Genomic DNA, 16,145 nt, shown 5'->3' with positions numbered 1-16,145 from the left:
TGGAAGTCAAATAGTATAACACGTCACAATACCTCTTACTAGTAATATAGTGTCACATAAATCACATAACATTCATTCTTTACTTTTAATTATTTCTCATCATTTGCATGATCACATAAAACATTCACTAATAATTACATTTGAATAATAATAACAGAAGCACATAAATGATCCAACTTTCATCACAAAATATTTACAAAGCCACTAATAAAATTCAAAATAGTACATCATTAAACCGTCTACATACCTCAGCTGTAGACCCACAATTCAAGCTAAATAATAGAATATAAAAGGAAATAACTTGAACATATTTTACTTCGACATTTTCCTTTCCTTTTCCTGTAACAACAACTAATATGAAAAGAACTGATGAACTATGAGGATCAATAAGTTATGCAATTTACATAAAAATAAAATGTCATATTATAAAGAATAACCTAATTCAATTAACTTAGAAATATTTGCAAAATAACTTAAATTATCGTTTAAAAATCATCCTTTCATTCACTTGAAGTCTATACAGAATATTAATATTAGTCTTTAAATATTTGACTAAACTTTCATAAAAATATTCAATTGAGCACAGGTAAACCTGACATTATCGTCATTAAACTACATAGAGATCTATTTTGCCTCTTTAAAAGTCCCTTTTGCCCCACCTGCTATGCAGGTATCATATCTGGGGCACTTTTTACCCCACCAACAATTGTAGGTATCAAACCTAGGGACCCCCTTTTACCCCACCTGCAATTGTAAAATTCATATCATTTTATAGTCAATCTTTACTAATTTGACATTCAATAAAGTTCATATATTTATAATTCATACTTGTACTGTATGATTGTAAGAAGTTGAACCAAGTTAAAAATTTATCATGCTAAAAATGTATGATGTTCAAGACCTTTCTTAACAGTTGTTATTCCTCTATTTGCATTCAAGAAGTCTTCAATTGTGAATACATCTTCAATTACAAAAATAATAAGCAAAATAACATTATACTATAATTTTATTTAATATTATACTACGAGTAACGGTATAAAAATCAGAATATAACTTCTTCCTGTTGTAAGAAGTTGAAACAAGTTAAAAAATTTATCAAAAGCAAAAAAAATGAGAGAAGAATGTTCCAAAAATAAAATTGTGGTAGATAAGTTGGATAGTATTGTCGTACTGAGAAGAGTATGTTTGTTTTATCTTGATAGACAGCATTTGTAGCTGAAGAAGATTCAAGGTCCTTTGCCACCGAACAGCTCTCACCTATTACCATGTTGAAAAAGTTAAGAATATAGCTAGCCAATAAGGACAACAGAATAAAAAGGAAACACAAAAATGAATACAGGAGAATTAAGCAATAGCCTGAAGAAAACAATTGTAAGAAAAAGTGTCAATTTTTTTTAAAAGCGCCACCAACTTATAAACTAATGAAATGGCAGTACTCCGAAAGTTAAAATTAGAAAAGTTACAAGATGACAACAAAGCCGCTTAATATCAAAAGGGGCATCTTGAAGTAAACCCTGAAACACAAAAAGGTATAATTTGACCAAATTTAATAGTAACTTCGAAAAGCCTAATCCAGCAAGGCCACAAGGCATAAAGCCAGCATACATATAACTACCGACATGGTTGCATCAATCATGTATTCAAAAGGGAAAGCCGATTGCAATAGGTTGCTATTTCAACTTGGCAAAAGGTGCTCAAGCATTAAAAACGGCAAAAAAATATAATACAAGTTACCAAATGAACAAAATACTCTCCAAACACAACAGTTGCAAAATTGAAAGTTAACGGTGAACATTGATTTATGAGTTTAGTCAACAAAAGCCCAAAGCATAGCATATTCCATGAAGATGTCAGGAATTCCAAACAACATATGTAATCTACCATTCAACTAGCCCACATATTCAAAGCACCAAAAGAATAAGAGAACCCTTCATTACTCATTCAAAGAAAGTGAAGATGAACGAACACACAAGATGACAAAAATTAAATATATAGGATCATGGGAGAAAATTTCATACCAGTAAGAATTGCCTGATCAACACGCAACTGATTACTAAGTATTTCAATCAATCTCATATCAGCAGGTACCTTGCAGCCCACTATCAAATATCAAAGAGCTTTAGACACCAACTAAAGTACAATAAGAGAACAGCTTACAAATCTGCTTGCATAAATTAAGGGGAAAAACTAATCTACCTCCAACTTCAACAATATCTCCAGGTACAAGTTCTGTTGCGGATAAAATTGAAAAACAGCCTGCAGAACAAGTTAAGGTCAATTTCTACTAGTATTGTAAACCAGCAATCAATAATTAATTTTTTTCTACTTATTAATAGAATTCATGGTTAAAGTGGAGAAATGCATCGGGTTTGTTATGTGATAGAAAAATACCTCTCAAACTTAAGGGAAAATTCTATTAGATGGTAGTGAGACCTGGAATGCTTTATGGTGCAGAATGTTGGTCATTAAAAGAGAAGCATAATATTAAGTTAAGTGTTGCAGAGATGAAGATGCTCAGGTGGATGAGTGGTTGCACTCTTAAAGAAAGGAAACAAAATGAGCATATATGTGAAAAGGTTGGAGTAGCTCTAGTAGAAGATGAGATTAGATGGATTGGTCACATAAAACAACGGCCTTCCGATGACCCGATTAGGAAAGTAGATGTATTAGATTTGACTTATATTAAGAAAGGTAACAATAGACCTAAAAAGACTTGGTTTAAAAATATTAGAAAAGACATTTCTTTATAAGATTTAAATGAGAAATTTGACCCTTAACATGACACAATGGAGAAAAAGGATTCATGTAGCCAACCCCACATAGTGGGATAAAAGCTTATTGTTGTTGTTGTTGTTGTACTAATGTTGAGTAGATCTAAAACCATCAATTTCTACATTTTTTTCAAGTAAATCTAAAACTGAATACATGGAGTGTAATTTTAGTAGTAACAGATCTAATGGAGGCATTATGACTTTGGGCAATCAAATCATTAAAAATAGTACGTGTTTTAGATATTTCTGGTCTATTGTTCAAAGTGATGGTGAAATAAATGGGGATATTAGTAGTAGAATTCAAGTTGCATGGTTGAAGTGGATGAATGCATCGAGCCTATTGTGTGATAGAAAAGTACCCCTAAAACTTAAAAGGAAAATTCTATAGGATGGTGCTGAAACTTGAAATGCTTTATGTCGCAAAATGTTTGTTGCTAAAAGAGAAACATAAAATTAAGTTAAATGTTGCAGAGATGAGGATGTTCAAGTGGATGAGTGGCTTTACTCTTAGAGAAAAAATGCAAAACAAGTATAAACGTGAAAATGTTGGAGTAGCTCTAGTGGCAAATAAGATTAGAAAGAGTCGCCATAGATGATTTGGTCATATAAAATGTCGGTCTTCTGATGACCTGGTTAGGAGAGTAGATGAATTAGAATTGACATATGTTAAAAAAGGTGGAGGTAGAGCTAAAAGGACTTGGTTAGAAAGTATAAAAAATGACTTTTTTTCTTAGATTTGAACGAGAATTTGATTCTTAATAGTACACAATGGAGAAAAAAAAATCATGTTGCTAACCCCACGTAGTGGGATACAAGCTTGATGTTGTTGTTGTTGTGGTTATTAATAAGTGTGAATGACAGCAACCTTCTATTTTGAAGTGTTTTGAACCCATGAAAACAATACAATAACCAAACTGTAGAATATGGTCACTTATAAAGTTCTTACTAATAATACAGGGTTTGAAGAAGAGTTGGTATACTCAGCCTTCTTCCCTCCCACACTTGCAGAAATACTGTTTTCGAGCCTTAAATTTGGAACCTTCATAAAACGACAAAGGCAACTTAATCGTTGCACCTGACCCACCCTCTAATTATCACCAATAATTCAACAAGGAACCAAGACTAAAAACAATATTATGAAATCACAAAATGGAAAAGCAAGAGCTACGTAATGTAAACAAATGCAAAGAACTCATTGAACATTGAGATCAAATTTGTGAGCTATTTGGTAGGTTCATAACAGAACATTATCCATGTTGATTTTCATTTCTTAAAAAACTATTTTTCACATCCTAGAATGAAATATTTTCATAAAATAACTCAAATTCAGTAATCTAAAAATATAATAAGATGTCCATTACATGATATATAAAAAGATACTTAACTTCATGTCTATCACAAGATTGCTAGTGTGATTGCTGGAAAGTTCAGAAATGCAAAAAGGAAATGTTAAGTAGTAAATGCGTGTGAGAAATTTGAAGGATCATATATTATCACCACAGATACAACATCAAGAAGGTGATGAACAAGCAATTACCATTTCGTAACACTGTTGCAACATCAGCTTGATAAGCTCTCAACTCCTACAGAGAAGACAACAAAATTTACCTCATGGATGTTAAAGTAAATGAGATTTTAAATAAGCTTTATTCGGCTCATAGATGTTAACTAAAGTAAATGAAATTTCAAAAGAGCTTTATTCAGCTGTATGAAGTTAGAATGTTAGAACAAAATTTGGAAGTTCCCCAAAACAATAGTATAAAGGCAAATTCAAAAGAAACATAGATTGTAGGAAATACTAACACCAAACAATTATAATGTTGAGAACCACAATATTCTTATAATATAGCCAACTAGTAGTATTTAGAACTGCTTAAATATTTTATTATTTTTTAAGATTAGTTTTATCATTTTCAATAACATCTATCATTATAAATGTTTAAGATAATGTAATGTCATATGGTGACAAATAAATTATTTTTTAGTTATAATTCTACGAGATTCCATTCTCTTATGGCTGTTTAAGGATTCGCTTCTCCATCATGCTCTGACCATTCAGCACCTTGCATTGAGGTTTGACAGCTTAATGTTTGCATGAATCAACATCAACAGCTAGAGGATTCTTGATGCTTCCTTATTTTTCCTTACATTTTCTCTCATCTCCTTAATCCCTATCTTTCTACAATCCCTCTATGAACCCGGCATCACTTTGAGTATCATAATGAATCTCTTTGATTCTATGAAGGATTTGATGCATTTAATGTTGTTCTTGCGTTGTTCTACTACTACGTTATGATGTTTTCTGCAATTTTGAGCAATGCCACTTTCCATCAACCAATCGGAGCTGAAGCCATACCTTTGGCACTTTTTATTGTATGTCGTAGGTGTTTAAGATGAATAGAACCGTACCAGGCACTGTTTACTAAACGCCCCTCAATCCATTTTTTTTTACATAAAAAATCCGAATACCCTTCTACAACTTCCTCCAAATAAATCTCAGCCAATCCTTTAAAATATCAATCCTTTTCTTTCATTTAGAATTGAAATTTCAATAAAATTTCAGGTTTGAAATACATAAATACTTCAATTTCAGTTTCAAATTTTGAATTTTTAATTTGACTTCAAAACAACCTTATCCATTGATAAAAATTCTCGACAAATCCATTCAGATATAAAATTCAACTTAAATTTAAATTTAATTCAAACCTTTAAAGATGGACTCCATAATTTCCGACAAATAGTATTGTAAATAATTCTTCCTTAATAAAAACACGTTTGTCTTAAATACTTCATTGCAGTTTTCTGGTCATGGTTCATAAATATGTCAAGCATGTACCCTACCCAAGTCTACAGGAAATTGACAAGCAAGTAGCCATATTGTAATCTCAAAGTAGCTAGAACATACATAAGCAGAAGAAAATAAATGACATTTATAATTGAAAAAAAAACTAGCAATACAGCGTAGCCCACCGATTTGCTCACTAGTGCAATAACATTTCTTCCATACTCAATTCTTTATCAAAGCAATTTGAAAGTTCTCCTAGGAAAACAACTGCAAACCAGATATCTGAGATAATGGAAAAAGGCAGTGGGAAAAATAACTAGCCCCACGTCAAGTGTCCTACACATTGATAGTAAAAGTGGTCAGAAAGGTTTACTAGACAATCACACTAACACTAGAATTTGAATCGTGGTGCTGTCAATATTGCCTTTTTACATGTGTGCAATACCAAAGCATCTAAATGATGATAAGCAGAGAAGCATTATTAGCATGCTCGATCAAATGGGTAATTTTCTTACCAATATGGATCACATACTACCCCTAAAAAATTCAAACTTCATCTCTCCAATTGCTACAAAAATACTTATTAGTCGACCTACACCAACTGGAACCGCATAACTTAAACATGCTTTCTTTGATAAAAATGTGCGTGATCACAACAAGATTTTTCCTAGAAAGCAATTCAATGGCTCCATGCAGACCAAGTCTTCATCAATAAACTCTCAAGAATCTGAAAAAATAAAAGTTTATTATACTTAAATGAGAAAATAACATAAATGGTCTCCCAACAATTTTGTGAATGACCAAAATGATCTCAGACTACATAAAAGTTTTAATTTAGTCCCTAGATTCTTTAAAGTTTAAACTAAAAGTTCAAGAAAGTTGTGAGACCTCGAAGAACCAGCCCGAGGCTAACCAAGATGGGGTGAATTGGTTATTTTAAAATTTTCTTTAACAAAACTAAAATCTTTTTATAATTTTTTTCAATATCTGAAAAGAAACACCTTAATCCCTTAATGCGGAAGCAGATTTTTCACAATAACAGAAAATCAGAATTTGTCAACCACACAGTAAATCACAGAAAAATAAGTGCGCAATAATAAGAACAAAACACACAAAAATTTATAGTGGCTCTGTCCAACCTGACTTATGTCCACTCTCTAGAAACCTCCTTTTCAGGTATTGCACTAAAACTAGTGTTTCTCCTTTTGCCCCCACAACAAGATGGAAAAGCCCTTACAAAATCTCTTCCACCAACCCGGTGCAGCAGAGGACCTTATTTTTTTTCACCCTCCTAGTGAAAGAGATAATCTTGAATCATTTCTTTCCCTCCTGGAGATGGCAAGAATCAAGAATCATTTTTTCCCCTCCTAGAGAAGGCAGAGAACCTGTGACTAGTATTGTGGAAGTCTTCCTGGAGCCACCAAAGGATCAAGGCAAAAGTTTGAAGAAGACACGAAAGAATCTGGCTTGGGAGAAACCATGAGAATCCCTCACAACTCTCTCTCACAAACAACTCTCCCTCTCTTCTCTCTCAAAGCACTCCTTAACTCTTCCTCTATGCTCCCTCTCAAGACACTTAGCAGCAAAAGTCTTTTAAAATAAAACTACGTGAAAGCTTAAATAGAGAGCCTCTCAAAAAAGCACTAAATTTCAATATGCCGACTCTAATCGTCCAGTACGATCTAAGATCGTCCTGTACGATTAGTTCAAAGTACTATACGAGGAGACAGACCCTGTACGATCAGCTCAAATAGATGAATTGATCGTTCAAGACGGTTGAGAACGTCGTCCAGTACGATTAGAAAAAAAACTGCCTTTTTAGACAGTATGAAATGTATTTCCCTATACGATTAGTTCAAGAGATGTACTGATCGTCCAGTACGATAGGCGACGATATAATTATCGTCCCATGCAGAGCTCGGTTCATACAGTACGAAATTGGGGGTTCGTTTTGTACGACTAGTTGAAAAACTATGGCATTTCATCTTAGACGATAGGCGATGATTTAATTATTGTCCCATGCATCGCTTGGGTCGTACAGTGCGATCATCACCAATCGTACTATACGATTGATTGAACAAATTAACCATAATTGTTCCCCTAATCACATGATCAATTTAGATATGATTGTCATATATTGCATAGTACGATGCATATCGTACGGTACAATTATACACTTATTTTGAATATTAAAATATTACATAAATTGTGATTGGTGGCAGTTATGCCGATTATAACTGATCGTCCTGTATGATAAGGATCGTAAAGTACGATGAGTTTAATTAATCTTACTTAAAACAGATGCCCTAATTAGGGTTTTTTTAACTAATTGTCCAGTATGATATAAATCGCCTTGATTGATTAGTTCAGAAAATTTAACTTTTTCTTAACTCACTAACTCACCCCCTTGAGTATGTGTGTGTAAGATTACTTAGATTTATGTGTGTGTAAGGCTACATATTTGACTCAAGAAAGATAAAAAGTACAAAAAGACTAAATAATACAGACTTTTATTCCTAGTTTACCCGTCTTGAGCTGATCGAGGTTGCAAGTGAACTGTGATCCTGAAAAGTTAGTGAGCAGGGAAGAACATATATGAAATAGATTCAAATAGCATAATGAAAAATCCAATAATATTTGCTATCATTAAAATTACATGACTTTGGTCCAGATTTGCAACATAAACAAATAACAAAATGGTCCAACAATCCAAATTAATGGAAATTAAAGTTAAGGGTATTAAAATTGGGAGTATTTTACAATATATTTTTCTTCTTGAATCTTTTAGGTACAACGCTGAATCTTGTTGAGATCATGTAGGGTGTCAAGCCAGGTTATTTTCTATAATAAATTTTCTTAACATTTTAACTATTATAATTCCATTGTAATTAAATAGATTGAGGTCATATTTTATGTTCTGAGATGCTAAAACTTTAAATTTGTATATTAACTTTATTGAAATCTTTTCAAAGAGAACAAAATATAGATTCCGATGCTTAATTTAAAATTGTTCATAGCTAACTTTGCAGCACTTTTATTGATTAAAATCATTTTGTTGAAAAAAAAAATATTTTTGATTGAAATTATTTTCTTAGATAGAATAAAATATATATTTTAAATATTTAATTTATATTATAATTATAATAAAATATCATTACTACATATTGTATAAACAAAATCAAAATAAACATTATAGATTTCAAATCAATACAATTAATATAAACATAAAAAAAGAACCTTAAAAATCTATCAATTACTGTGGCTACCGAAGCTTTGCCCACTTCGCTGCATCCCTGCTGTGGGGAATCTTTGTCCAGTTACTTTCATCTCTTTCGCTCAGGGACACCATCAAGGGCAGGGAAGCTAAGTGATAGTCTCATGTATGTGACGCCCTAGAAAGAAAGCTTTGTTGTTTCTCTCCCTCCCAACCCTTTGTTGTAGTCACGTTCTTTGCCAGCTCAAGGGAAACTACGCCCAATCCTTATCTCATGCTCGCCTATTCATTTTGGTTAAGGTACCCTCGGACTTATGCATGACAACAACAAAAAGGTTCGCAAAATGCCCTAAGAGTTATGCAAGCACCATGAAATCATAAATCTAATAAGTTTTCCGTTAATTTCAACCTCCATTTTGGACAACATAACTATGTTGGTCCCCGTTAAAAGAGACTTGAGATTAAATTCACCCTTCTATGTAGTAAAGAACCATTTTGGAGCTTTACAAATTATCGGGAGATCATTTTGGCACTTTTTTCATACTAGGGTATTCATGTATAAATAATATCAACAAAGTAGACAAGTATTCATGTTGGTCTAAAACAATTTTTTTATGGAGGATACTAGCATTTGTTCTATTTTCCTCGATATTATAAGAATTTTAGAAATAATATCACTTTTTTTATTCTTATATGCATTTATAATGTGATATAAATAATGTAATGAAACATTGATATTAAGAAAAAGATGATAAAAAAGTAAGAACAAAAAAAGAAGCTATACACCCATAGAAAGGTAAACCTTATAACCTATAGAAGTAAGCTTCATATGCAGGTCAACAACACCCCTAACTATCAACATTTCCAATACCATATCAATGATTACAGAACTTTTCTATACATGCATGGATCTATATATATATATATATATATAATTTGTCTCTCTCTCTCTCTCTCTCTCTCTCTCTCTCTCTCTCTCTCTCTCTTTTATATATATATATATATATATATATATGTGTGTGTGTGTGTGTGTTGAATAACAAACAATAGTATCAAACATAAGAAATCAACAATTATTTATGATCATCTTGGCAAACACAGAAGTCACAAATACATTCATTTAGCATGTAACATAATAGAATGACTTAAGATGTGACTACTATGCGAATAAAAAAAACCCATCATGTCAAAGAAATATCTAGACAAGTTTTAAACTTTTTAATAAACAAATAAAGGCGCAAGTAAAGAACACACATAAACAGATCTTTTAAAAAAGCAAATATGTATTTATAAGCATCTGTCATGTCATAAATATGTATCTGAACACTAGTGAAAATATAAATACAAAACAAAATCTGATATTTTTTATCATATTGTCAAGCCTAAAACTAAAAAATACATCAAGTAATAACAATATTAGGAAACAGTCAGAGAGAGAAAAATAAGTGCGCCTTTTTAAGTAAGATTGATTTTAGATAGTGTACATAATATTTTCCAGTATCTTTTCCACCTGTCAAATAGGCGTATGAAACATGCTGGAATCTTTTTAAGTAAAATAACAAATAGTGAATGCAAAGTGGCGTATAACTAACATGGTCTCTTCAAATCCTATTGTCAGGGGTCTCATGCGGCAAGTGTTTCTCTACAGGAAACCTCGATTCATAGTCTAGGCTTGGATGAAAGGTAATGCCAATAAACCATAATAAGTACAAGAAAAAAAAAGGAATGGGAGGCCTATGAAAGAAGTTTTACCTCAATAGCTTTTTCAGCATTTGTCTCTGTTATAACACCTACCGCTGCATTTGCTGCTAAAATCAAAAAGATAACCTAAACCAAAAAGATGGATGAGAGGAAGCAAAAGATCTAGCTTTAAGCATCTAAGGAAGACAATTACAAATGGGAACAATTTTTTTTTTAAATTGCAAGATAAAAAAAACTTGACAGTAATTATGCTTCCATGCACAACAACATGACGAATGATTTGAACAGTGAACAGAGGAAAAAAGAAAAATTATGATCCAGATTAACTGTAAGATTGCTTCCACGAATCAAGATTACAATAATCAGGCAACAAAAAAAGATCAAAAGGCATAATCATCAGATAGAAAGGATACCAAAAAATAATCAAACAGCCAGTAATCCAGACACAGGAATCTGTTTAAGACCCAAAAAGGCTTGTTAACCTTCATAAAACTCTCATGTATAGCAGCAATTAATGTAGAGTATCAAGCCCCAAAACCCAAAGGACCCATGTTCACAAAATCAACTGCGCCTAACTTAATTTTTGGGTCTATAATGCTTCCGATATCCAAATAACAAAGAGATTAATACATATTCCAAACATTAGCAACATTAAAGCAACTGAAATTTTACATCAACTCCGTTTTCAACAATACCAGTTGATATAATACTACAAATGTTATGTGCTTTAATATCATGCTCTTGTTCATGGTTCTCTTGAGTCAGCTAAAGCACTTATGACTAAAATGTGAAAAAGTCAACAGTGGTAATTAGCAAGCCTCGCATCTCGGTAGGAGACTTCCATATTTATGATAATCAAATTAATAATCCTTCCGAAAATAACTGAGAAACATGGAAACACTGAACAAATTTTGTATGCAATCATGATGTCAATGACATTAGGAAACACATTCTAGGGAATTGCAGGCATTCATGTACAATAAGCTCCATCGGGTGTCTATTTAAACACACAATATAATCTAATCGAGTCTAATTGAAAACTAGCAACATTAGGTCATACAGAGCTAAGTTTCAAATTACTTGATTTCTCAACTTCCACATCAAATTCCTAGAATCCTCTCTTCTATGAAGGTACCATATCTCTATCTAATGTGTTTGTAGAATATCAGAAATAATCTTGATGATTTTTTACACAAAGCCTCATTAAGGAACCACATAAAACATTTATGGGACAACGTTGAACTTCAAGAGAATCTGATCAAATGAATATATGCTCAAATAATCAACAAGTGCAGGAATATGGTTAGGCAGAAATAATTGGTGGCCCAATGATTGAAGGAGAAAGTTGTTTCTCCAAGATCACATATTCGAGCTACATGTTTTGGGATTTATCAATCACCATTTTCAAAAAAAAAAAAAAAAAAGAATGCGGCTAAATATGCTCCCCACAACTAATTACTGAACAATCACGAAAGTCAAATAAATGAAAAAATAACTTGATATTTAAAAGGATGGAATCACTTACCAAAAAACATTCAATTGGAGCTTGTTTTGACTAGAAAAAATATTTGGTAAACTAACTATTTGTCATGTTTTTTTAAGTAATTTTCAAGCACTTTCTCTCTTTATCCCTTCTTTTTCCACCTTAACCATCAATCAAAAAGTGGTCAATTTGAGCTCAAATGAGGAAATGGTTAATTAAGTTTTTCAAATTTCTTCATATCTTTGTATGCTTTCTCCAGAACTTTTTGGCAGCTTTCCCTCTCTCCTCTTCTTCTTCTTCCTCCATCTAAACCTATCGTATCTAAAGGCCGTTTCCCTCTTCTTTTCTTGATCTAATAGCAGTCATTTCACATTCCAATAGGTAGGAAATACTCTTTTATTTCACCTCTCCTAACTCTAGGTCTCAGACTCCCAAGATAGGTTCGACCATATATCCTGCAGGTTTGAACCCTAAAGAAATTTTTCACTATTTATAAGCTCAAAGGATGAGATAGAAAGGATGATATAATGTTCGCATTCAGTGATGGAGGTATTGACTTCCTAGAGCTTCAAGCTCTAAGGCAGTTTTCAACCTCTCTATACCTTAAAAGGGAATGAGATTGACTAAACTCAACTGTTACCCTGTGTAGTGGTCAATAGCCACTGAATGCCAAGGTCTTTATCCCTTCACCTTCATTTGGGAAAACGGAAGCATGGGGCATCAAATAAGGTTGGTTGCTCAAGCAAATGGATCGAGCAACCCCTTGGCTTGGCCCAGGAAAAAAGAAAATTGCACTTAGCAATTGAACCGTTCCCCATTTGCAACAATTTATTTCAATTCAAAATATAACTCGAAAGCCTCTAAGATCTAAATTGTTGCAGAGTAGGACACCACCTATTCTTAAAAATCCAGAACTACTAATCTTACGGTAGAATGCTTCTTACACCAATACTTGGATTCAAACAAAAAAAATAGGCATCATATCAAATATTACCAACTTGTTTAATTATTGCTAAGTAGTTTTTGGATATCAAACACCCCCTCCTATATGATAATATTAATGTGCTCGATTCACCCTATTTGTTAATCAATCATAGAAATACGCATGTCCTAAGTACAGGAATTTAAATTTTTCAAAGAATTTAAACTTTTCCAAGAATTGTTTTTAAGTTTACAATTATGAAATAATTTGATTATTTGAAACCATTTATATTTTTAACACTTCAATATCATCAATCTATAAAAATTAAATACAAAATATATTTGACATAAGAGAAAATTTTTCATAAAAATAAATGTAAAATTACTATATTCATATAGAAATTAGCAACTCATAGAATATAATATTAAATATGCTTGAAAAGCAATTAGATTAGGAGATTTAGATGTTAAAATGAGAGAGAATAGAAACTTTAAACATAATATCAAAGTATTAAAAGATTGGAAAATAATCTAATATTTTTTTAATAAAATTATTCATATATACATTGTAAATGCATTTATTAAAATGAAAAATATACTTAAATAATTTCTAAATTAATATCTTATTTGGGCATATTGCACAATGAATCTTATTTGATGGCAATATGTGCTCTACGGAGGCGGATTTTTCTACAACAATTTCCTAATCTAAAGCTAGCATGTAGAACAATCTCTCATATCCAACAAAGTGTTTCATGATTTAATTATAATCACCAGTATTTTATTCCTACATCGGTATAATGATGAAAATTTAGCTTCAGATTATTTTTATATGATTTTAATTAAGTTAATTTAAGAAAAACACAACTAAGTGAATTCCGTTTTTTTGTTGCTATTAAAGCATTTCCGTCACTGAAATTATAATTAAATTATCTCAATTTGATTATTTGTAAGTAAAATGACTAACACAAGAATTGTAATATCTAATTCAACAGAAGCTTTGATGATGCCTGGATATTCCAATTTATTAACCTTATACTGCATATAATATTTTGAATAAGAATATCAATACAGAATAAAAATAATAATAATAATAATTAAAAAATATATCAATACAGAAGATAGTCTATTATAAATTTTTTTAATAGATGAGGTATTTCTATTTATAGCCCTTTTTTCCATAAAGTAAAGATGGTGACATCCCACATATGATATTGTTTAAAGACAATGGAAAAACATATCTACTGTTATCGTATATTTATTTTAATGCATAGCTTTCTCTTACAACTTTGAGGTCTCATTTCATTTTTCTTTTTTTTAATTATCACTTTGTTTGTAGACTATTTAAAGGTCTAAAACCTTAAAATCATCAAAAAAAAAAAAAACATAAGAAAGTCTAATAATATTAAATGAGTAACATAACTAAAAATAAGTAACGATATGCTAAAATGGGAAATGAAATGGATACATATTTAAGACGTTGGCTAATGCAATGAACTGATTAATTAACCGACACAATTAAAGCCATCAATAATTGATTTCATTTACATTGAAAATAAAGATGTTCATTAAATAGCGAACAGCTCAAACATTTATAACGTCTAAACGATAAATCAATAAAAAGACAAATTTTGGATCAAATAAATGAACAACACTTATTTTAAATTAAATTAAAACTAGATGATAGAATTATTAAGAAAAAAAAACAATTAAATACAAATTTTGCTTTTAAGATTCAAAAGTAGAATATATCATTTACAAATTATAATTAATTTCATAATAATTATTTTAATAACATATAAAACAATTGAAAAATAAAAGAAACGCAAGTAAAACGTGGACTAAAATGGAATGACTAACAATAAGAAGAAATAAAATGACTTCAAAATTTAGACAATAAAAATAGTATTTTGAGGTGTTCTCATATAGGACTTACAATTCCAAAACGATATCATGGGCATATATAAGCTTCAGGAATATTATAGAAACAATACAACTATAAATAAAAACTTATAACAAAATTAAACAATTATCACTACACAACCGGAATTAGCTCTTGGTATTCCCATGACTATTTTTAGTTTTTTACACTTCATACATGCATGATATAATTATAACACAATAAAAGTAACTTTATGCTTTGATTAAAACTCTTAGAATTTATTCAACCCGTAGAATTCAAAGATAAGCATTTAAAATTGGTAAATTCAAAGCATGGTTGAGATCATTTTTTAAAAATGAAACGCTAACATCATAAATTGTTAAAATCACAAGTCCATTTTTAAATAATATTATATATTTTCACACATAAAACTATTTTGGGTCCAAAACTTTTTTAATTAGACAATCCATATATCTACAACTTCCGGTTTTCCATTTCTATTAAAAAGTAGAAAGCTTTTAGCCCCTTAGCCATTTTTCACCCAATCTGAAATTTCGCAAGGGTACCCTGAGTCTGAAATACTTAGTTGCCAAAAAATTTATTTCTGCCAAAACTACAGAATACCAATTTTAACAAAGGGTTGTTTGGTTGGGAGTAAAATGGGTGTAAAATATTTCAAATGCTCGGGTTTTGAAAATATTTGTTTTTTTATTGGAAGAAAAAGGAATGCAAAGTAAATGTAGTGTAAACTATTTTAGTTCATTTTTTAGGTAAACCAAACTCGCCTAGTGAGCGAGAATAAGCAAGCTGTCGCCAGCCGCCGCCACCTCCGGTAGCTGCCACCCACCGCCGGCCTCCACCGTCGCCGCCGCCGCGGCCCGCCGCCAGCCACCACCGCCGACCACCATCTTGGGACTTTACACTACATTCATTCACTTCAAACCAAATAAAAAAAATTATTCACCAACATTTACTTTACACTCATCCAAATAACTCCCAAAGTATCTCTTTTATACTGCATTCCATTTTTAGCTAATCAAACAGCCCCTAAATATTTCAAAATATCAGGTATTACAAATAAAACCAGAGAGCATATCAGCACAGACACATATTAATACAGAAAAAATACAATTTAACAGGACATTCAACTAAAACAACCTAAAGTTAATAAGTGTCCCCATATAAGAACAATGTTAAAAGGAGAAATTTCTCTTACAGAAGGTTCCAGAAAAGCTGATAGGCCTGTCTCGCCATTAATCAAAGCCAAAACAAATGATATAATGGCAGCTGCAATCAATATTCTAACGAGCAAATCATCAAACTGCTTAAGAATTAATTTCCAAAAGGGGTTACCTGCAAGCAATATGAACTTTTAGAATTCAAAATTT

The 16,145-nt window shown here is 31.4% G+C and overlaps 1 protein-coding gene across 2 annotated transcripts in view; it reads right to left on the bottom strand.

The window, feature by feature from the left end:
* The window catches only part of LOC110100807 (calcium-transporting ATPase 3, endoplasmic reticulum-type), a 137,328-nt gene that overhangs the window by 106,371 nt on the left and 14,812 nt on the right, over window positions 1-16,145 (bottom strand). For both annotated transcript variants that reach the window (XR_003701198.1, XM_020828479.2), the window contains exons 5-10: window positions 15,974-16,110; window positions 10,523-10,597; window positions 4,309-4,354; window positions 2,197-2,256; window positions 2,019-2,099; window positions 1,172-1,257 (exon numbers count right to left, since the gene is read on the bottom strand). Coding sequence is in view for 1 of the 2 variants with exons in the window: in XM_020828479.2 (XP_020684138.2) it covers window positions 1,172-1,257; window positions 2,019-2,099; window positions 2,197-2,256; window positions 4,309-4,354; window positions 10,523-10,597; window positions 15,974-16,110 (485 nt within the window). In the remaining variant the exon portion in view is untranslated. The remainder of the gene's footprint in view (window positions 1-1,171; window positions 1,258-2,018; window positions 2,100-2,196; window positions 2,257-4,308; window positions 4,355-10,522; window positions 10,598-15,973; window positions 16,111-16,145) is intronic.

Source organism: Dendrobium catenatum, unplaced genomic scaffold, assembly GCF_001605985.2.
Source record: "Dendrobium catenatum unplaced genomic scaffold, ASM160598v2 fragScaff_scaffold_716, whole genome shotgun sequence".
In the NCBI taxonomy this organism is placed as follows: Eukaryota; Viridiplantae; Streptophyta; class Magnoliopsida; order Asparagales; family Orchidaceae; genus Dendrobium; species Dendrobium catenatum.
This window is presented reverse-complemented; position numbering and strand designations above follow the sequence as displayed.